The sequence below is a fragment of the Engystomops pustulosus genome, chromosome 5 (genome assembly GCF_040894005.1).
Source record: "Engystomops pustulosus chromosome 5, aEngPut4.maternal, whole genome shotgun sequence".
Lineage (NCBI taxonomy): Eukaryota > Metazoa > Chordata > Amphibia > Anura > Leptodactylidae > Engystomops > Engystomops pustulosus.
Window position 1 is genome coordinate 129,383,489 of NC_092415.1, and position 24,552 is coordinate 129,408,040.

Below are 24,552 nucleotides of genomic sequence, written 5' to 3' on the forward strand. Positions count from 1 at the left end.
AGCACTCGAGTATTTTAGTGCTCGCTCATCTCTAGTGAGTACCTAATTTTTCTGATAGTGTCGCAGACCAATCTCTACGCTGCACAATACATTGCCCAAAACCGCACTTCTTTTTATGCACAACCTCACAGGTGGACCCCTGTTAGTGCAGCAGAGATGGATAAGTATTGGGGCATAGTACTTCTTATTGGATTCGTCAAAAAGCCTGCTATCAGGGACTATTAGAGCACAGACATACTGTACCACACCCCGATGTTCCGCATGGAAATGGCTTTGAAGGTTTCTGCATTTTGCTGACAATTCTCAGTGACCACCCAGAGATGACCCGAGTTATGATAGGTTGTATAAGGTCCGACCCATATTAGACTACCTGAGTGCCCAATTTATGGATGTGTATACTCCAAAGAGGCACATATCAGTGGACGAGTCCCTGGTACATTTCAAAGGGAGACTTCAGTTCCGCCAGTACCTGCCCAATAAGAGGGCAAGGTATGGCGTGAAGATGTATAAGCTGTGTAAGAGTGCATCAGGGTACACTTTTAGGTTCAGGGTATATGAAGGGAAGGACTCTAGGATACTGCCACCTGAATGTCCCACCTTCCCGGGAATTGCTGGAAAGATAGTTTGGGATTTGGTGCACCCACTATTGGACCAGGGCTACCACCTCTACCTATATAAGTTTTATACGAGTATTACCCTGTTCAAGTGCCTCGCTTCCAGACAAACTGCGGCATGTGGCACTGTTAGGAAAAATCTGAGAGGTCTCCCGAAGTCCCTGCTAAGGGAAAAGCTCAGAAGGCACGAGAGCCGAGCAATAAGCAGAGACTCAGTATCGTGTGTCAGGTACAAGGACAAGAGGGACGTCCTTGTACCAACAACAATACATGGGCACAGCACCACCCCTGCCCATGTGCAAGGTACCAGTGCAGAAGCCCCCAAGCCAGACTGTATTTTGGATTACAATAAGTACATGGGAGGTGTGGATTTGTCGGACCAGGTGCTTCAGCCATACAATGTCATGCGGAAGTCGAGGTTGTGGTACAAAAAGCTGGCCGTGCACATCATGCAGATAGTATTGTATAATGCTTACATGCTGCATCGATGTGCCGGCCAGAGGGGAACTTTCTAGGAATTTGAAGAGGTGGTAGTCAAGAAGTTAATTTTTAGAGACCAGGAAGGGGGGATAGTACATCTGGAAGTGAGGCCACATCACGTATTGTACCAGGGCAGCACTTTCCAGGAGAAGTTCACCAAACAGCCAGCAATGGAAGGAATCAAAGGTGAAGGGTTTGCTTCAAAAAGGGGCATAAGGAGGGAATCCATATACCAGTGTGACACATGCCCTGACAAACCAGGGTAATGTATGAAGGATTGTTTTAGGATATATCACACGATCCCTGGATGTATACTTGTACCCTGATACACACAGCTTATACATCATGCCGCACCTTCCTTGCTGAGCTCTGCCGTGTGCCCAGCCTGTAGATTATTGCCACATATGGGGTATTGCCGTACCCGGGAGAACTCGCATCATGATCGTTGGGGTGATGACATAATGGATATTTTGTACTATGCTCTATCCATTATGCATCATCCTTGGGGTCCACCTGTGGGGTTAAAATGTTCTAGATTTATTCATGTAGGTGTGTAGTTTCTTAATAGGGTCAGTTTTTAGTGGTTTCTACTGTACTGGTCCCTAAGGGCATCTACAATTGTTTTATGATGTAGCCTATTGCCACATTATCCGTAATAACCCGCAGAATGATTTTTGGGGTCACCCAGTCACCCCAACATCAGTCTATTGAAAAGGTGCTCCAAAAGCTTGATTTTGCTTGTCTCTTCTCAGCCCTGCCGTGTCCCCAGCCTGTAGCTTATTGTCACACAAGGGGTATTGCCATACCTGTAACAACCCGCAGAATGATTTTTGGGGTGCTTATTCACAGTGGCATGAGTTGGGCTGATTTCATTTGTCACTACAATGGCACATTTGAGAAAACAATGCAAGTTTTACACTGACCCATTCACTTTGTATTACATTTGGGCCAGCATTTCCGGGGTTAAAATGCTCATACAACCCTATATCAATTCTTTAAAGTGTGTCCTTTCCAAAAATGGGGTCACTACTCGGGGGTTTCTATTGTACTGGTACCTCAGGGGCACCCCAATGTCAGTCTATTGAAAAGGTGCTCCAAAAGCTAAATTTTGCTTGTCCCTTCTCAGCCCTGCAGTGTCCCCAGCCTGTAGACTATTGCCACACATGGGTGATATTGCCGTACTTGGGACAACCCGCAGAATGATTTTTGGGGTGTTTGTCTAAAGTGGCATGGGTTGGGCACAATACATTCGGCACTAAAATTACATTTTTGAGATAAAAATGCAATTTTTACTATGCACCATTTACTTTGCATTCAATTTTGGCCTGCATGTTGGGGGTTAAAATTCTCATCACAACCCCAGATTAATTCTTTGAGAGGTCTAATTTCCGAAATGGTAAAATTTGTCGGGGGGTTTTATTGCACTGGTACCTCATGGGCCTTGCAAACATGACATGGCACTCCAAATCCAAACATGTGAAAACAGAGCTGAAAAATCAAAATTTCCCTCCTTCACTTTGTCAGCCCAGTCGTGTGCCAGCCTATCAATTATTGGCACATGTGTGATATTGCTGTACTCGGGACAACCCGCAGAATGATTTTTGGGGTGTTTGTCTAAATTGCCATGGGTAATATATTGCCATGTTATTGTATATTGTATATATTGCCATGGGCAATATATTATGCACTAAAATGACATTTTTGTGATAAAAATGCATTTTTTTCTCTGCACCATTTACTTTGCATTCAATTTTGGTCAGCATGTTGGGAGTTAAATTGGCCTCAGATAAATTCTTTGAGGGGTCTAGTTTCCAAAATGGTGACATCTTTGGGGGGTTTTCTATTGTACTGTTACTTCAGGGGCTCTTCAATACACTGTGGCACCACAAAACATTTGCAGCCAAATTGGCCTTCCAAAAACCCAATAGTACGAACTCTGCTCGGGACATCGCTGTACGACAAAGCAGCAGTTGAAATCCACATGTCTGGTATTGATTTGAATAGGTTGAGATGTTAGGCTCATAAAATGGTGCTTGTGGGCGTATATAGTACATAAGCCTTTGTAGGGCACTTCCAAACTGCATTGATCACCACAAATTTCACATTTTTCAAATTTCAAAAAAATCTGAGAGTTTGCTTCTTAAACTTCAAACCTTCAGACAACCGTTAAAAAAATGGAAACGTAAAACAAATAATGGAAATAAAAGAAGACCAATGGCAAAAGATTTCTACCCAAAAAAAAATTGTGGTGTGACCCCTCAAAAAAGGAACGGATCAACAAAATGATACTACTAACATAAACTACAATATCTCACGAGAAAACCATCTCAAAATTACAAGGATATCTTAAAGCGTTGAAAAGTTATTACCACAGGAAGAGACACTGGTCAAATTTCTAAAAAAAGGACCAAGCCTTAACGTACAAACAGGCTGCGTCCTTAAGGGGTTAAAAGTCCCTCTTTTTAGTCAGCTGATACTTAAGATCATGTGACTGAGGGGAGTAAAGATAAAAAATGGAAATTGAGAGGCATCAGCTACTTCAAAAACATCATAGAAAAAAGGCAAGGTTTTTACTACCAAACAGGTAATTATCCTTGGTAACCATGAATGTGGGCACGGTAAATGCAAAATGTGTTAATTTGTATGACAGTGCAATTCAATAACGTTGTACACCACAGGGATTAATCACTTAATAAAAACATACATTAATTGCAATACTGCTTTTGAGATATATGTTATTTCTTGTACCTATTGCAAGATCTAATATGTGGGTTGTACCACTCCCCAATGACACTACGCAGATATCTTACTGATGTAACTTACGATGCATATAATAGTTCATCGAGTTCACACCGTTTTAGGGAAATACACCAAAAAGACTGTACTGGGTTTGCTGAGCAAGCTTTCGAAAAGGAAGTGTCCTTTATAAGTGTCCTTTTGTTTTATTACAACGCTAGAAAGACCATAAATCGAACAACATTCTCTCAAATTCTTAAGAAAATTTTAGAATAAATTATTCTAGGGACCATATCATTTCTATAGGGGTTTTGGAATATATTGGGCAGTTTTTTTCAGGGTAAGAAGAGACCCCACATGTGGATGTAACCCACTGTCAGGGCACATGGCGAAGCATGGTAGGGAAGAAGCCATTGAGCTTTTGTAGGTCAGAATAGTTGTAGATTCTCTGAGGTCGCATTCAAACTGAGAATTTTGGGTGCGTTTTGAAAGGCAATCCAAAGGCTCCACCTGCAATCACACTTTGAGGTAAGATTGCTTTTTCAGCGCGTTCAGTTAACGTGTTGGAAACACAAAGTTACGAAAATATGCCATCACGAGCAGTGTCAGACTGGCTCTGGGGAGCACCGGAGAAACCTCTGGTGGGCCCTGCGACCTAAATTTACGGGCAGGAGAAGACACGGAGAGGAGTAAGCCCAGCCCACGAGCTCAGAGCCTCAGCTGCTTTCACTGTTGAATACATCTGGAGCCTAGGCTTCAGTACAGGCTTCTCGCTATAGATCTTGCCTCCCTTCCTCTCCAGCCCTGCACTGATTAAATAGTGATGCAGTCGGCAGTGACAGGAGGGGGAGGCTGAAAGAGTTGCACAGGAAGTAGAACGGAGCTAGAAGACAGGAAGATTATGGCAGTTTCCTGCAGGCTGGTTCCTCCTCTCTACTGTACTCTGCATCTCCCTTCTAACTTCGTAGCTCTTCTTAATTATTCCTTATATTTCCCCTACCCTTTCCACCTGTGTCACCCTGCAGCAGCTCAGTCCTGAGATCCATCTCAGCTGCCCACTTATATGTTTTAACCCCTGCTGTATGTTTGTGATATCCCCCCCCCCCCCAGCTGCTTTTACTCCCATGTTTTGCCCCCCTCCCCCTAATCTTTTCAGTCTTATCATCTAACCACCCCCAGGAGCCTTTATGCCCCTCCAAGCCCCTGCTGCAGATCTAATATCTTTGCCTTAACTACTGTCCAACAGTGAAGGCAAAACTACAAGATCCATTGTGTAAGAAAGAGAACTCTTTTGAATATAAATGTACTGTATATACTGTATCTAATATGTACACTCACCGGCCACTTTATTAGGTACACCATGCTAGTAACGGGTTGGACCCCCTTTTGCCTTCAGAACTGCCTCAATTCTTCATGGCATAGATTCAACAAGGTGCTGGAAGCATTCCTCAGAGATTTTGGTCCATATTGACATGATGGCGTCACACAGTTGCCGCAGATTTGTCGGCTGCACATCCATGATGCGAATCTCCCATTCCACCACATCCCAAAGATGCTCTATTGGATTGAGATCTGGTGACTGTGGAGGCCATTTGAGTACAGTGAACTCATTGTCATGTTCAAGAAACCAGTCTGAGATGATTCCAGCTTTGTGACATGGCGCATTATCCTGCTGAAAGTAGCCATCAGATGTTGGGTACATTGTGGTCATAAAGGGATGGACATGGTCAGCAACAATACTCAGGTAGGCTGTGGCGTTGCAACGATGCTCAATTGGTACCAAGGGGCCCAAAGAGTGCCAAGAAAATATTCCCCACACCATGACACCACCACCACCAGCCTGAACCGTTGATACAAGGCAGGATGGATCCATGCTTTCATGTTGTTGACGCCAAATTCTGACCCTACCATCCGAATGTCGCAGCAGAAATCGAGACTCATCAGACCAGACAACATTTTTCCAATCTTCTACTGTCCAATTTCGATGAGCTTGTGCAAATTGTAGCCTCAGTTTCCTGTTCTTAGCTGAAAGGAGTGGCACCCGGTGTGGCCTTCTGCTACTGTAGCCCATCTGCCTCAAAGTTCGACGTACTGTGCGTTCAGAGATGCTCTTCTGCCTACCTTGGTTGTAACGGGTGGCGATTTGAGTCACTGTTGCCTTTCTATCAGCTTGAACCAGTCTGCCCATTCCCCTCTGGCCATTCTCTGTAAACCCTAGAGATGGTTGTGCGTGAAAATCCCAGTAGATCAGCAGTTTCTGAAATACTCAGGCCAGCCCTACTGGCACCTACAACCGTGCCACGTTCAAAGGCACTCAAATCACCTTTCTTCACCCTTCCTGATGCTCGGTTTGAACTGCAGGAGATTGTCCTGACCATGTCTACATGCCTAAATGCACTCAGTTGCCGCCATGTGATTGGCTGATTAGAAATTAAGTGTTAACGAGCAGTTGGACAGGTGTACCTAATAAAGTGGCCGGTGAGTGTATGTGGAATGTTCATGTACAGGTGGTATTAAGTGTGAATAAAAGTGCAATTTATATGTGTATTCATGTAGAATGTGTAATGAATGTGTATGAGGGTGTGGTTACACTATGAGTTCTTTGTGTGTTTTTAAACACATTAAAAATGCATGCCTGATTGCATGTTATCATGTATTTAGCTGGTTTTAATACATTGTTTGTTTGTTTTTTCTGAAAGTGTAAGCAGCTGTGAAAATTTTAACACAGCTGCTTACACTTCCAACAATGAAAAAATGCTTTCAGTGTAGCCAAATGCATTAAAACATTTATACACATGCTTTTTGACCCATCCAAAACGCCATGTGTTAACATTTGTGTTTACAAAATGCAATATAAACATTTGTGAACGCATATGTTAGCAATGTGTTCAACATATGTGTTTTGTTACCACGTTAATGTAAGTGTTAACAGCTTGTTTATGTTGCACTTTGTAAACAAATATGTTAACAGTAATGTAATTGGGCGTGAAAACCCAATCAAAACGCCCTCAAAACGTTTTTCTTCAGGGTTGCATTTTCCTTGCGTTTTGAAATGCAATACAACAGTGGAGGAGAGGTGATATGCCCAATTACATTACTATTTACATAATGCAATGTAAACACAATGTTAATGTGTAAGTTAAAAATGGGTTAACATCGTGTTTACATTGCATTTTGTAAATGCAAATGTTAACAGTAATGTGATTAGGCAAATGACCTCTCCTCAGCTGTTGTAATGCGCTTCAAAAACTTAATGTGAAACATTATGTGAAACATCATCAAACTGAAACATTAACACAATGTTAATGTAGGTGTCAACATTGCATTAAAATTGTGTTTTGTGAACACACATGTTAACAGCAGTGAAAATGGGCAAATCACCGCTCCTCATTTTACGGGTGTGACCACATGTTTTTCAGGTGTAGTTTTTGATGCCCAAACCAGGAATGGAGTAAAAGTAGGAGGAGCAGCACCTTTCAATTAGGTTGATGCCACACAAGGCGTTTTGAACCTGTTTTTGGTCCGTTTTTTTTAAGCAGTTTGTCAAAAACCACATGCGTTTTTTTAAAACCCATCTGTTTTTGACAAGTTTTAATTAAGATAATTGGTAAAACCTGTCAAACGCATGGTTTTTTTTTTTTAACGGACTGCGTAAAAACGGACCAAAAACATGTTCGAAACGCCATGTGTGGCATCACCCTTATTTGTCTCACCCATTATGCTCCACAACTGCTTTTGGCTTCAAAAATTGCATCTGAAAAACTGAACTTGTAGACGCACCCTAAAACGTGGTTTAAAAGCAACGCGTGAACGCAGCCTCAGGGGAAAGAATAAACCAAGATTGTTGAAATAGAAGGTGGGCCCATACACTCAGTTCCTCTGGTGGGCCCTCTAAATCCCAGTACGACACTGATCACGAGCGGAGCCTTTGGATTGCGTTTCCAAACGCAACTACAATGCCATGTATGAATGTGGCCTCAACTACCACAAACCCTTATCCCAGAGGATTTGTAAACTTTTTATCATGTTGTAAAGGGGGAATTTTAACCTCTTGCCACTGATGGACTTTTTCTTTTTACTTTGTTTATCGCTCCCCACTTTCAAAAATCAATAACTTTTTTTATTTTTCCATGTACAGAGCTGTATGAAGGCTTATTTTCTGCATAACAAATTGTACTTCCTAGTGATTGTATTTTATATTCCATCCCGTGTACTGGGAAATGGAAATACAATTCAAAATGTGGTAAAATTGACAAGAAACTGCATTTGCGGCATTTTCTTGTGGGTTCTATTTTTACGTCTTTCATTGTACATTCCAAATGGCATCTCTAATATAATCTTTGGTTCAGTACAATGACAGGGATACCACATTTTATATAGGTTTTATTAGGTGTTAATAGATTTTAAAAATTTTAACTTTTTATTACTTTTACCATATTCTGACTCCAATAACTTTTTCATACTTGGGAGTACGGAGTTGGCTAAGGTGTCATTTTTAAGGGATGAGCTGACGTTTTCATTGCTACCATTTTCTGGACTGTGAAACCTTTAGATCAGTTTTTATTACATTTTTTTATTTGTTGCGAAAGGGAAAAATAGTGGCGATTCGGACATTTGTGTACATTTTTCTGGTGCTGGGTTCACCGCCGGGAATAACCGTTTCTACATTTTTATAGCTTGGGAATTTTGGGACTCTGTTATACTCGGTTGTGACTTTACTTTTTTCCACTCTTTTTTTTTTATGTGTTACCTTTTTGCTAGACGCCTGTATTGGCGTAAACATTTTAAAAGGTTCAAGAAGAAAGTCGTGAACTAGGGATCCCCGCTAACATGCTGAAGGATTTAAGGCTGCTTTTTGACCTAGAGGGTAAGGGTAGCATAAAGATGCTCCCAAAAGGGGAGGTGAACGGCATAGATCTCTTTCTCGACCTAGTTACAAAGGATTCGGAGGGTCTGGGAGACAATAGAACGCCACATAATCTAACAGTGAGGGAAATACGTGCATTACTCAGTCTCGAAACTGACAGTAACACAGTGATTAAACCCTCTGACAAGGGGGGGGGCATCGTACTAATGAATACTCCCCAATATATGAGAATGTGCCTTGACTTGTTAGAAAATGATACATGCTATGAGATTTTAACATGTAATCCCACTGACAGATTTCAAAAAGAACTAGATGGAATTCTGTCAGTGGCCAAAGAGAAAGGCTTCATAAGTATGGCAGAATATGAGTTCATGCTGTCTAAGTTTCCAACTACTCCCACATTCTATGCAATCCCTAAAGTGCATAAGGGTACCATCCCCCTAAAAGGATGCCCAATAGATTTTGTTTAATTATTGTCTTGTTGAAAAATAAATAAAAAAAGAATCCTAAGAGGGGACCGCAGAGTGTTACGATTTATGGGGATTGTCACAGTGCCATTTCCGTAGAGAGGTGGTGACCTGGAACAGAAAAATCCTACAGGTTGGGACCAGGCAGATCCACTAATTAATAGCAGTGGCACCAACGAGCAATAACTATTTACCTGTTATCTCTGACATCATACACTACACATGAGCATTAGTCTGTTATTAATTATGTAAAAATGAAGAATAAGTCTGTCACGAATTATGTACCTCTGAAGTTTCAGTAGACTTTGCTAATACATACCCTAAGCTGTACGCAAACATGCAAAGTCTTAAATGTAAATACATTTTCTGCATGTGTGATATACCTCAATTTTATTATATGTATCACTAGTCTTGGAGTGGGGCATATATAGGGTTAGTACATATTGTTGGTGACCACTGCCACAACTTTCACATCCCCAATATGTGTGGCAAAATTTGTGTTAGCTTGTTTTTACCTGCTGTCTTATTAGCCAGTACATAGGATGCTGATCGCTGCTATGCCGGAGCAAGCAGTGTCAGCGGTATATGGTCGCTATAGTGACCAGTAAACTAATCGCCCCTCCTTGAATAACAAACACTCCTCCATGCATGTGACTGGATCAGCTGACCACGTGGCAGTGCTCGGAACCTTCCGGTGACTTCCGGTGACACGCCTCCCACCACTTCCGGAGATGCATGTTAGGTGTGATGGTGGCGATCCCTGCATGTGATTAGTGTGTGAGTATGAGGAGCTGGGGGAGCAAGGGTATTTTTACCCCATAATTAAGGGAGGTCTCTTATTTTTAAAGACCAGCTAGGGATCATAAGTGTGGCCACTTAACTTGGGCCCCGCTGCAGAGTACTTATCACTATATTAGCCACTCTGCACATTTGATACCCCTTAGTGACCCCATAACAGGGGCCACTGTATCTAACTGTTAATGTCCGCATTTTACCGATATAGACCCTCCAATGAATCCCATGTGTGAAGAAATTCATCAGGGTGGGGGGATGCGGGGGTATTTGTGATTTTTCATAGGGCAAGTCTGAATGGTACTGCCATTGTAAGGGCGGGAGACAACTCTGGGATGATAGGGAGAGTGTAGGGGCACTATTGATTTCTCCTCACATCCAATCCTCCCCAGGAGAGAACTTTTACTCCAGACCCAGCAACTCACCAGGTACCTCTGTACAGACACCAGCATGTATGGTAAGATGCAAATATTTTCTACTACATCTATGTGTCTGTAAGAGATCAAGAGACCTTCTATCTGAGGATTTGGTGTGTACATTGTTTGATCCCAGTGATACAGTGACCATCTGGGCTGGATTCACTGGATGATTTTACTGTTATTTGATATTATTTAGATGTTGGTTTATAATATATATCCAATAAAAAGTTATGAATTTTAGTTATTGCACTTGACTAGCTGGTATAAGATTGATATTTGCAAGGTGAAAGCGACATTGGCCCCCAAAACTGTGTATGGCAACCTTGGTATCTATATATTTATTTTTTGCTAACTACTTAAAGGGGTATTCTCGTCTGGGCACTCGCATTCAGTTTCATTAATCTGCATATGTAAACATTTTTTCAATTAGATGTTATTAAAAAAAATGTTCCTGTGTGAAGATAATTTCTCATAAATGTAGTCATGTTGTCCCTTAGAAACGAGATTGCTTCCTCGGATACGGCCACCTCTGCTGGAGGGATTGCACAAAGACATAAAGAGTGTTTGTATATGAAATGTCCGGGAGTTACTACATGTCCCACAGCCGTCCTCCAGTAATGAACGCTGAAGCCAGGTGGTCAGGCAGGACTCAATAGCGCATGTCTGGCCATTGCTGCCAAAATGTGATGTGGTCGTATCCGAGGAAGCCATCTTGTTTCTAAGAGACAACATGACTACATTTATGAGAAATTATCTTCACACAGGAACGTTTTTTTTATTAATATCCAATTGAAGAAATGTTTACATAAGGACAATGAATTTAATTAAATGTAAATGCCCAGATGGGAATACCCCTTTAAGTAGATCCTGCGGTCACTACATTGGTTTGGGGTTTCGCATGTTGATAATTATCACGTATTTACTATATAATGCATTCCAATGCATTCTTCAGTATATTAAAATTAATTAATATGATATCTATACCTTGCCTTTTTTTTCTATGGTGTATATAAAAGCTTAATTTTTTATCTTTACTCCCCTCAGTCACATGATCTTAGTTATCAGCTGACTAGAACGAAGGACTTTGTGGCACATGCTCTTCACACGAAACACATTTATCATGCAAAGTGAGACAGAAATGTGTTGCATGCCCCATGTTAAATGTGCACGAAAAAAAAAACGGAGCAGTGCAGAGGCACAAGATTCATTAAGAATGTGGGACAAAAATCGTGAATCTTGCGTCCTCTGCACACTACACAGGCAAACTGCACATAGTGTTTAGACCTTGAGACACATTCTGTCGAAATGCATCGATCTGTTGCTATGGCTATATGGGCCGCACGGTGACTGAGTGGGTAGCACTTCTGCCTTGCAGTGCTGGAGTACTGGGTTCAAGTCCCACCCAGGTCAACATCTGAAAAGAATTTGTATGTTCTCTCCGTGTTTGCGTGGGTTTCCTCCAGGTCCTCCGGTTTCCTCCCACACTCCAAAACACACTGGTAGGTTGATTAGATTGTGTACCCCATGAGGAAAGGGACCAATTTGTCATGCTTTGTGAAGCGCTGCATAATCTGTAGGCGATATATAAATAAAGAATTATTATTACATGGTGTGCAACATTTAATAATGTAGGCTTTCATTTTTATCACTAACCGATGGAGCAATTCTTTTTTCAGACTAGTTCCGTGCACTGGATGGAGCAGGAATATGTGGATTTTATTCCTCATCTGAGCTGGGTAAGGAGTGACTTTTGTACCTCCGAATCTTGTGTTTATATGAGGATATTGGTACAGTTAATAATAACACTGGTACTACAACATAGTACCGCATGAGGCTATAAATGAAATTAGTATGTTGATTGGCACAGTAGGATATGATGGAATTTTAAAAAGAAACATAAATAAAGTCAAGTAAGACAAGTTCACCATTCAACTACACTGGAGAGTGCTGGATGTTTGTTTAACTCATATAATGCAAATAGTGCTAAGACTGGTACTGTAACGTAGTGCGTACTGTATGAAGCTATAAATGCAAATAGTACAAAGAATGGTTCTGTAAGGTAGAACTGTATGATGCAGATAGTACTTAGCTTGTAAGAATGAATGGGTGTTTATTTAAATTTTTTTATCTTTTGGTGATGGAGAAATGTTTGTAAAATGTATGAGTGAATCTTTTTCAAAATTGATAGGGAAATAAAAAATAGTATTAAGACACATACTATAATGCAGTATTGTATGATGCTATAAATGCGAAGAGAATTAAGAATAGTACTTCCGGTTCTGGCACATTAATGTGAGGACACAGAGCTGCTAACCGGCCACAGAAAACCTGCAGCAAACTAGTCAGCACAGGACTTACCCAATGGGTAGACCACCATGCCACAGGAGATTGCTGTCCATGCAAGTTATTACATGGCTGCACCACTACTGAAAGAATCTTCCCTCACACTCCACAGACTCCAGAAGTTTGATGTGCAGTAAGTACCTCTGCCCAGTGCCTCCTTGGGTGACCTAGGCATGCTGATGACAGGAGAAAGTGCATTGAAAAGAACCTGCACTCCTCATCTGCTTACCCCTGATTACCTGGGGTAGCTCACTGGGACCGGTGTCTCAGCAAGCTGCTACGCAGACATTAGGGCAGTCATCTTTAGACACCATGGATGATGGGGTCGTCATATATCACAAAGCCTTTATGGGACTAGTGGAAAACACCTTCTTATTAATTGGGGAAGCTGAAGAATACAATATGCACTGTGTGAATATTACAAAATATGTGTAGGTTAATTTCTGTGATTCCATAGGCTGCTTAGGCGGATGTAAAAAGGGATACTCACATGTGTTTACGGGATACCTGATCGCCAGGCAGCCGCATTATAGGCGTCTGATCTGCCCTGCATTCCGGTTGCCACCAAAGCAACTTTTCACCTTCCTGACACGGTCTATTTTTTTCAAATCTGACGTGTCACTATAAGTAGTTATAACTTCGGAACACTTTGGAGTGCAGCTTGTCTGTGCCTAAAGTAAAGTTATTAATAATAGGCATGAATTTAACTCTTCACAGATGGTTGTAGCTTGTGATAATTCTGGCACAACAATGCACGTCATGAAGTTGCAACAACAAAAGTTGAGCACAGAACAGTGATGCATCTGGCCCTATTATAGTTTTTGATGCATCCTCTAATTTTTTTTTAGGATGTTATGAGGCTTTAAACTTTGGGTCCAATTTTACACATTTTCATTTGAAAAAAAAAAACGTAAAATCTGACTTTTTGACCTGCTCAGCTTTCAAGTGACTTTGAGAGGCCTAAGTATTAGTAAAACCCTATAAATTACCCCATTATAGAAACTACACAGCTCAACGTATGTAAAACAACTTTTATTAACCCTTTGTGTACATTTTTTAAAAACACACTAAGCCAAAGAAATGTAATTATTCTCAGTGGCTAAAATACCAAAACTCTCCACAAAGTTTGATACCCGATTTCACCCAAGTAAACCAATACGTATATATGTGGCGGTAACCTGTTGTATGGGCACACGCCAAGGCATTGAAGGGAAGGAGCGCCATTCAAATCAGATTTGCATGGTAACTTTTTAAGAGCTATACAATCTTTTTTTTGGCAATTTGGACATGCCGTATATATTCATGTAAAAGCCGAGTTTTTCAGCACAAAAAATGTTCTTAAAAAACTCACCTCGGCTTGTACAAAGATAAATAAAAAACGTAATACTCACCATCCGGTGTCCGGATAGTTGGTGCGGGTCCCGTTCTTTGGCGCGAGGCTCCCGATCAAGATCAATCTGGACACCAGAGGGTGAGTATTAAGTTTTTTAAATTTTTTTATGCGCTTGGCAGGGTGCTGGCTGTATACTACATGGGGGTTGGCTGTATAGTATATGGGGGATGGCTGTATACTACATGGGGTTGGCTGTATAGTATATGGGGGCTGGCTGGCTGTATAGTACATGGGGCTGGCTGGCTGTATACTACTTGGGGCTGGCTGTATACTACACCCTCGGCTTATACTCGAGTCAATAGGTTTTCCCAGTTTTTGGTGGTAAAATTAGGGGTTTCAGCTTGTACTCAGGTCAACTTATACTCAAGTATATATGGGTATAAAGGCTTATTTTCTGCAAGATTAGATGCACTTTACAAATACTTAATTTCAGGACAAAAATTTTGAGGACAAAAGACATTTACCTGTCACAAGAACCAACAAGAGGTGGGGTAGTTATCTTAAAGGGAACCTACCACCACATATCTACCTATAAAGGTAGATCGGGTGGTAGGTGGATCAATGGGACGTGATGATAGCCCTTTTAAGGGCTAATCCTCACGTCCCCACACTTTTTTGTTAACTTTTATTAAACTTGTATGCAAATTTACTTATGCGGCTACTGGGGCGTGGAGTAGCCGCATCTGAGGTTACACGAGGCGGCTACTCCACACCCCGGTAGCCTCTTTTCCCCTCCTACTCACCATCTTCGGCGCGCAGCTATGCGGAGCAGACGGCAGGATTGCCGAAGATGGTGAGTAGGAGGGGAAAAGAGGCTACTGGGGCGTGGAGTAGCCGCCTCGTGTAACCTCAGATGCGGCTACTCCACTCCCCAGTAGCCGCATAAGTGTGGGGCTATCCTCACGTCCCATTGATCCACCTACCACCCAATCTACCTTTATAGGTAGATTTGTGGTGGTAGGTTCCCTTTAACCAACAGACTTGGCATGATATCAAAATTACATGTCGAGGGTTACCTTAGTAGAGGATAATTCAAAAGTAATTATGTTGTGGTTACTATTACTAATACATACTAAATACATAAACTGAACAATGTTCTCAAAAATTGAAGCATTAAAAATAAAGAAGATATTTTAAAATGGATCTGAGAAAGACATATACCATTTAAGAATAACTACAATAGAAACAGGACAAAACTATGTGGTTAAATAGTACTGTTTCAATGATGAGATGTTGCAGGATTAAAGAGAGATATTCTGTTAATAAATACTTTCTGTAAAAAAAAGTAGCAAAACAGCAAAAAAAAGAGGCTGAAAGAAATATTACCAAGAAAAGTGAAAATAATCCTAAATTATTTTACAAATATATAAATACGAAAAAACTGTGTGGGTTCTCTGGGGGTCATGGTGGATGGAGGTGAGAAAAGGGACAATATATTGTATATACTCATGTATAAGCCGTCCCGACTATAAGCCGAGATCCCTAATTTTACCACCGAAAAGGAATTGGTCACAGCACCCCCCCAGGATATAGCCAGCCAGCCCCGTGTAGTATACAGCCAGCCTGCCCCCATGTAGTATGCAGCCAGCCAGCCTGCCCCCATGTAGTATGCAGCCTGCCAGCCTGCCCCCATGTAGTATGCAGCCAGCCAGCCTGCCCCCATGTAGTATACAGCCCGCACATACTACGATGAGGCCGCTCGTGACGTCACAGTATGCGCCAGCCGGAAGTTAACATGGCCGTGTCTATGCCGGCTGTTAAAGAAGAATGAAGAAAGAAGAGAAGCCGCGGGGAAGACAGAAGAGGAGCCGGGCCGACATCGGGGAGCCGCACTGAGCATTGGGGCCGCCGGAGGGTGAGTATATAAGTTTTGTTTTTAAATGACTCATGTATAAGCCGAGGTGAGGTTTTTCAGCACTTTTTTTGTGCTGAAAACTCGGCTTATACACGAGTGTATAAATGAGGTAAGTTCTAGTCTGGACCTGCGCAATGCTGTTGTGTATCTGGAGTTTTCCAAGGCATTTGATACAGTACAGCAATAGAGAGTTCACACAGTACAGTTTAAATATTACAGGTGATACTAAGCTCTGTAAATATGAAGATATTATAATGGTATATTTGTGGAAACTGGAGTCCTGGGATGGCAAATGCCTTATGAGGTTTAATGTATATAAACATAAAGTTATGCACTTGGCTCAAAGAAATTCAACTTACAATTAGATTTTTCTTGGGAAAACTGAAGGACAAAAATACTTGGACGTATTGGTGGATAGTAAACTTAATTTTAGTGAACAATGCAAGGAATTTGTTGCTAAAGCAAATAAAATTTTGTAAGCGTAATAGATTCACTGGTCAGACCACACATGGAATATTGTGTACACTTTTGGGCACCAGTCTATAAAACATAAATAGCTGAACTGAAACAGGTGCAGAGGAGAGCAACCAAGTCTATTAGGGGAATGGGAGAACTGTAATGCCGTAACAGATTGCAAAAATTGGGGTTACTCAGATTAGAAAAAAGACACCTAAGGGGAGACTTCATTATTGTGTATACATTTATGAATGGACAGTACAGAGATCTAACCAAAGATCTTTTATATGTAGGCCTGTGGCCTGGACCAGGTTTTAACATTGTCATAGACAGGGATTCTTTACTGTGCGAGCAGTGAGACTATGGAACGCACTGCCACATGATATTGTAATAGCTGATAATTTGAACATGTTAAAGAGGGGCCTGACTGTCTTTCTGGAGAGTGATAATATCACTTTGTATGGGAAGAAAACTTTACTTATGTTTTTCAGCAAGACACACATGGCTAATGCCACGCTCTCAACTCCCTTGTTCTCTCCACCCTAATTCCTGCAGATTTTATACAAAAAAGCATGGGGCACAGTATGAAGATTTCTTTGGGAACATGTAATTAGGTTTAAAGGGGTTTTCCCACGAAACAAGTTAAAAAGCTGATGACAGGTTCCCTTTAACTGGATCGGGAAAGCACCCACATAGTGGCAGGGCATAGGTTTAATTATTGTGAGAGTTGAGCAGTCAGACCACAATTACTGGCTGCTGTTAACTTTTTGCTGTTTGCAACTGCGTACTTTTCTTTCTATGGGATTAAGGCTGTCAGGCAAAAACCTGATGACTGGAATCGGCACTATGCCATCAAACAGCTCCTACATACAGATTATGGTATTGTTGAAAAAATATTATCTTTCTGTGTTTTCATAAAAACGTTGCTAACCCGCAGTATACCAATAAAATGCAGCAATATTTTTGCTGTAAACCCCTAATACAGTTTGGTAAAAACTAATTTTCACCAAATAACAAATTCTGTAAAAGAAAATGCTGCTGAATGTTATGTGTAAAACTACACTGTCATTTTCTTTTCTATAGGTTTTACTGTACATCAGTTAACAACCTTGCAAGATTACAGATCTGTCTGGTCTCGCTAGATTTGGAAACAAAAATGGATCTTGAATCCTACATCACTAATACATATGAATCAATGACTTCATTTTATTATTTCCATAAACATTTAATGCAGTACTTTAATTAGTGAATTCATCAAACAAAATTTGTAATGGTTTACGTACGTTATACATTATACGCCATACCATTTTGACACTAACTTCATGTAGAGGAGCAATGATTTATTGCTATTATAAATTACCCTTTATTATCTAAAACGGAAACACTTTGTTACAGAAGTGTTTGGAACAAAGGGCTACACAATGTGTCTAGTACAATCAAAACATCACACTTTACATATACATAGGATTCAAATTGTACGCAAGAAGGGGTGCAGGAATAAAATTTGAGTTAAAACACTATACAAAAAAGAACTTATCTTCCTTGTTTGTTGACACCATTCCACAGCATTTTAGTTCAACTCATTCATAAAGGTGCCATATTTAAAAAATACATGAAAAGCAACTGAAAACATTCTCAAAATAAAATTCAAAAATTTAGCTTGTTCTGCAGATGTCCACTATTTTATTGTGAGCTCCTAGTTTATTTTTCAGAACTAATAGACCTGTAATTAAAACGGATTATGAAAGGAATAACATCTATTAAAAAATGACCTGGATGTATCACAGAAATTTTATACAAAATGGCAGTGTATACCAAGGTCATGCATACATATTAGGACAAAAAGCAGAGCTTGCACATCCAAGTAGATCACAGCTCCTAAGTTTTAAATAAAATTAGAAATGTGACACTACATACTGTCTAGCAACTGCTACAAATGTTTAGTGTACTGAATTATTTGCATATGGTCTATAGAACTTTAAGCGGATGGTATTTAAGAATGTTTAATAATGTTATGTTGGGGTCAATGGGGTAATATCATTAATAAATATTAATTAACTCGGTTAGTTCATGGAAGACATACTTCTTGGTTTAAATCGGTAAGAAAATGTTTTGATTCACTCTTATTCCACTAAATTCAGCATCTGAAAATGTACTTCCTGCACAACACTCATGTGCCAGAAATGAAAGCACGGCAGAAGTGTTAGACCTCACAAGATTGATAAATGTGACACACATTAAAGCACAATGCCATAGAAATGATTCCTGTTATTAAGCAGGTCAGCACAAGAACAGCATTAATGCAAAATGCTAAGAAATGCTTTCTGGATGTATTATAGTGGATGTTTTCAGTGGAAACCAATTAAACACTAGCAGAGATCACAGTATCTAAGGCTGCAATTTCAGATGTAACTGATCATTTTAATTTATATTATGAGATAAATTAGGTAAGGGCAAGACAACATCTGGTTTTATTATCTTTAATCCAAACAGGACTGTTACAAATGGAAAGTCTTCTGTTTTAAAAAAAAGGAAGCAGCAATTGAATTTCGGTTACATTCACAGAGGCGTGTGCCTGCCCGGCCGTAGCGCTGCAGAGGAGAAGGCACTGCTAACCCCTCCCCTCTGAATAGGAAATAGTGCTGCACGGCCACTCCTAAAGCCAGAGATAGAGCAAGCTCCATCTTTTGTGCAGACACGGAATGGAACAGTGAGCACACGTTGTTCTCATTGTAGAGCCGGGGCACCATAGCTGTCTATTGGGGGCGTATATATCTGTCCACAAATTTACATGCACACTTGTGTGAATGGGGCCGCAGCCTCTTTAAAAGACACTGCCCATAGGGAGGGATTCCACTCTGTTACTGACATTCTTCAGAACCTCAACAATCAGTTTGTAGGGGTAATGGTATTCTAGAGAATTCCATGTCATAAAACTTTGCTTTTATCCGTCTATCTAACCATTGACCATTAATATTACTATATATTATCTATCTATCAATCAATCAATCAATCAATCAATCAATCTATCTTCCGTCTCTCTTCTAGTCTATCTATCTATCTATCTATCTATCTATTGTAACCCCAACCAAATTTCTTATGGTCTCTGTGACAAATGAATTTTAAAAATGTTGGACTGTCATAAGAGCCAGTGTTAACAAAAAATCTTAACTGCAAACACCTTTAACCTGCCGCAGCCCTTTTTGGTTTTCTGCATTTTTATTTTTCACTCCCCACCTTCAAAAATCTATAACATTTTTTGGTTTTCCATGTACAGAGCTGTGTGATGACTTGTTTTCTGCCTAACAAATTTCACTTCAAAATGGTGGTATTTAATATTCCATGCAGTGTACTGGGAAGCAGGGGAAAAAATGCTGAAAATTGGTGAAAAAAAGTATTTGCGCCATTTTCTTTTGGGCTTGGATTTTACGGATTTCATTGTCACTGCCCCACATGACATGTCTACTTTATTTTTTGGGTCAGTGTGATCACAGGGATACCACATTTGTATAGGTTTAATAATATTTTCATAGATTTATAAAAATTAAAAAAAAAATATTTTGCCATCTTCTGCCACTAATAACTTTTTTATACTTTGGTGTACAGAACTGTGGGTGGAGTCATTTTTTGCGATATTTGATGACATTTTCAATGCTCACTTTTTATAGAATTTTTCATATTTTTTTAAAATGCCAAAAAAGTGCCATTTTTAAATTTGGGTGCTATTTTCCGTTACGGGGTTAAATGAAGTGAAAAACTGTTATTATATTTTGATAGATCGGGCATTTTCTGACGTGGCAATACATAATGTGTTTATGATTTTTACTGTTCATTTATATCAGTTCTAGGGAAAGGGGGGTGGTATCAATTTTTAGGCTTTTTTATTAAAAAATTTTTAACATTTTTTTTTTATTTTTACTTTTTTTTTTTAGACTCTCTAGTGTACTTTAACCCTAGGTTATCTGATCTATCCTATCATATACTGCCATACTACAGTATGGCAGTGTATGGGGATTTTCCTCCTCATTCATTATAATGTGTTGATCGCACATAGTAATTAAAGGGTTAAAACAAGATAGCTCCGGGTCTTCGGATGACCCAAGGCTGTCATGGCGACCGATCAGCGGCACCGATCGCGGGTGTGACTGGTAAACCTTTGCTGCAATATGCAGCAAAAACTTTCCGGCTATGGAGAGGGCTCAGCCCTCAGCGCTTGTTTGTTTTTTTTCATCTAAACATTCATTTCCAAACAAAAGTACTATTTAAAGGTAACCTGTCACCACATTTTCACATATGCAGCTAGTTACAGGTTTCTATAGAGCCTTATTATCTGACACCCTTCTTTTAGCTAAAAATTGGTTCCCTTACATCCACATAAATCAACTTTATGTAATATTCCATGGTATCAGAGAAGGCTTCAGCTTTCTCTGTTCTGCTTCACCAGCCCCTCCCCTCTATTCCTCCCCATGTTCGATGCCTCTTTTCATCGTGTCATGTGACAAGGGTGACATCATCACAGGTCTTTTAGCCTCCTAACACCAGACTGTACAACATGATCACGTGAAATCACAGAACCCTACATGGAATTCTACACCTACCTATCCTACATGGAATTCTACACCTACCCATGACTCTATGGAGGCTGCTGTGATTTCATGTGATCAGATACATACATGAGATAGATGTTGCAGAAGTAAGAGGACCTTGTCACTTGACTTTAAGTGCCCAATGAGCTCTCTCAATAGTCCATACAACAGCACTGAGACCTGTCAATTAGGAACAAGGAGCCAAGGCAAATCAAGTAACTCAGGGCATCATTGGACTCAAGTAGTGTGATGGACTCATATCTGGTGAGTTGCATACAAGTTTACAAACAGATTTTGTAACATTGCAGCTATGGAAAGGGACCATTTAGAAATAAAGGCAATGCATTTTAAATATAGTTTTTAATGAAGTCTGTATTTTGGGTGGGATAATTTGCATGACAGGTTCTCTTTAAAGGGCATTACAAAGAGTGTACTACTTTCGGACAAACAATTTAGGTCATATGATTGATCTTGACCATGACAACTAAATTTGAATTGCTAAAACAATAAAGAGAAGCGCCTAATGATGTACTAAACTGTATGCAGTGTCATTCTGGACATTGAGAGTATCCAGATGTTCTCACTGGACCCACTCCAGGCTCACAGTGAACTGGATTCACAGTTGTTTGTTAACATACCCTACTAAGGCACCTGACATAACTATTGACGTGTACTACCCAACACAGATCAGTAACACCTATATATTCTGGAACCTGCAGGGCCTCTAAAGGCTGCGGACATCTCATATAATTTCTGATGAGTTCTCTTTCCAATTTAATACCCTAATTTTGCACTTTACTTCACATAAATAAATTAAAGTCACCATCGCATCTGGCATGTATTTTCTTGCTCTATACATCAATTATTGTCCTTTCTATCAAATGGTGGCTATAATGCACTTCTATAACATTGATCATCTGCTTTAAGCAATCAATGAATCAGCTATTTTCTTTTATACAAACTTTTAAACTTGATCAGAACTGAATTACCAGTGTGTACTTTCCTTCACATGCTTTACCCTTGGAAGTATGCATTTGTTCAATTACTTACTTATTCATGTATTTGCATATCTATCCATTTATCAAATTATGTCATTGTATACTTGTTTATGCATATATTGATAGTGATTTATTGGCACCAGGCACTCATTTTTACATATTTATGGCCACACCCAGCATTATTCTCTTTTAGTACTATTTTGACATTTTAGATGGCTTTATTTATTGATCTGATTAAGATGTGTTTGGTCTCCCTGCTGTTTACACCCAGTGGCATCCGGAACATTATCTTGAGCTTTAAATGTAAACTACTTACCTCAGATCCCTTAACACTTCAGCTCTGCATCATTGATGAACCCCATCTCTTTGTTTATTGACTTACTCACCCCTGAAGCTAACCAGTGGCAACCTTTCCATTCCTACTGCCATGAAAGGAGATGGAAACCATTTTCCAAGTAGAGCCCATGCACATACAAAATTCTTCAAAGATCATTTATCAAATTTTCTGTTTTCAATGTCTCTTTTAAAGTAGATAAAACCAGATTATTGGGCAAGAACTTTTCTCTCTGCATTAGTACAAGCACAAAACTTGAAATAGGTATTGTGTATGGCTATTTGTGTGGTTTGATTGATATTTGTATAATAACATAATATAACTGTTTAGAAATTAGCAAATTTCTAAAACTGAGTTCCAAAGTAAGAAACTGAACTAATTTATTAACTGATGCATTCCTATCTTCTTCTGCCCACTTAGAGAGTACAGCATTTTAGTTATTTTTTTAAAGCTTCCTCAATGTACAGCATTTTTCAAAATAAAATCAATATGAGTTATCATACAACAATAATATATATATATTTAACGTGCTCACAGCTCTAAGGCACCTGGTCATAAAATACAACAAGAATTGAAACTAAAAGATTCATCCTGGTTGGTTGATTCATGCACTTTATACAGAAAGGTGATATGCTTTTTAGCATAAACCCATAGCATAATTATAAACATGACAAAACATGTCTATATTATGCCAAAGAAGTTAAAACAATGTGGTGGAAGATTCAATGTGATCACAAAAAATAACAAATATTCACACACATGCAGAGATGTCCTTGATGCATTGTCGATCTTTGTTTTGGAAATACACATTTGGCAAATGTAGATGACAGATCAATTGCAATTTATTTCTTATAACACTGTATCATCATAAGGAAAACCAGTAAAAATGAAAAAAGTCTATTTCAAATATCTACATGTAAAATTTTAGGCATTGAAAAAAAGCGCTTTGTTGACAAAGAGTGTAGAATGATGATGTCATTTGGCAGACATTACTAATTTTTTTTAGTTGTCACAAATAAAATAAAACCACATACTAGACCATACAATACTGCTAAAAAGTACTTTAGTCTTTCTCATTTTTTATCTCAATAAAGTTTACTAGGGGAAAAGAAAACTAAATATGTCAACATTTTGATTTAATCTCGAAGAAATTAAGCAATATATAGAACCACTCGTGAAGGAACACTGTGGCATTTGTGTAATTTACACAGTCCACTCTCCTTTGTCAGCAATGTACATCAAATACTTTACAACAAAGCATTAACAAAAGGCAAGAAACATCTTGCTATACAGAAGAAACTCTAATGCAACTTGAAGCCTAGGATCACAATGAGGAAAGTAAACAAAATGTGAAAAACTGTTCCCCATAGATTATGTAAACTTCACTCTTGTGCTTAATGTACTATGTCAACGCACCTCCAATGTGACTTCCACTGACCACAGCAATTTTCATTATACCTGGCATATGATTTTGTATACCCAGATGTTATTTCTAAAGCACCAGTAAGAGATTAGGGCAAAATACTTATGTTACTGTAGACTAGATTTCTATTATGCCTTACAACTTCTTCTTCACAATGTTCATGTTCATAATCTCTCTGGGCTATTACAATTTTCTATTTTTTTATTTCATTATATTAGCTTTTCAAATCACCATAATCAATTTTCCACCTGATACTACTGGCATTTCTAAGGAACAGGCTTAGCAACTTAAATCTGCAAGGAAAAATGTCTTATGTTAATCATGCACATGCACAGATTTTAAATCTGCGTCTCAAACCCATGAGTCTGGAGAGGCAGGATAGTGGCTTGTTTCATAGTTCAGTTCACTATAGGGGCGAGCAGCAGAATAAAAGTCAACATAATTGCCAGTTGACTTTAATCCCAGATGCATATTATACTCGGTTGCAGGGGGTCGATGGTGAACTTGATCTTCAAAGAATGATTCATCAAAATTTCTTGTTGAATTCTGAAACGGTTGGTAGGTCTCATACTCTTTTCTACCAGTTTCTTGTGAAATTGGCTGTGTGGAAATCTATTTAAGAAATAATAAAGATTGTGGATTTATATTTAATATGTGCTGCATTAACATTTCATAGAATATCTGAAATATGAGCATGGTTTCAACAATAGTTTAACATATCTATATAAATAAAACAATGCAAACAATGTCATTTATTACTTTTTATTCTGAGAATGTGAGAATATTGTT

The 24,552-nt window shown here is 39.4% G+C and overlaps 1 protein-coding gene across 12 annotated transcripts in view; it reads right to left on the reverse strand.

Moving 5' to 3' along the window:
- Positions 1-17,613: 17,613 nt before the first annotated feature.
- The window catches only part of CTNND2 (catenin delta 2), a 526,223-nt gene continuing 519,284 nt past the window's right edge, over positions 17,614-24,552 (reverse strand). For 8 of the 12 annotated variants that reach the window (XM_072153026.1, XM_072153027.1, XM_072153025.1 and 5 more), the window contains one exon: positions 17,615-24,375. In XM_072153026.1, coding sequence (XP_072009127.1) covers positions 24,115-24,375 — 261 coding nt within the window. In that variant the 3' untranslated portion in view covers positions 17,615-24,114. Of the gene's footprint in view, positions 24,376-24,552 lie in introns of all 12 variants that reach the window. The other 4 variants (XM_072153023.1, XM_072153024.1, XM_072153031.1 and 1 more) reach the window with 1 other exon arrangement.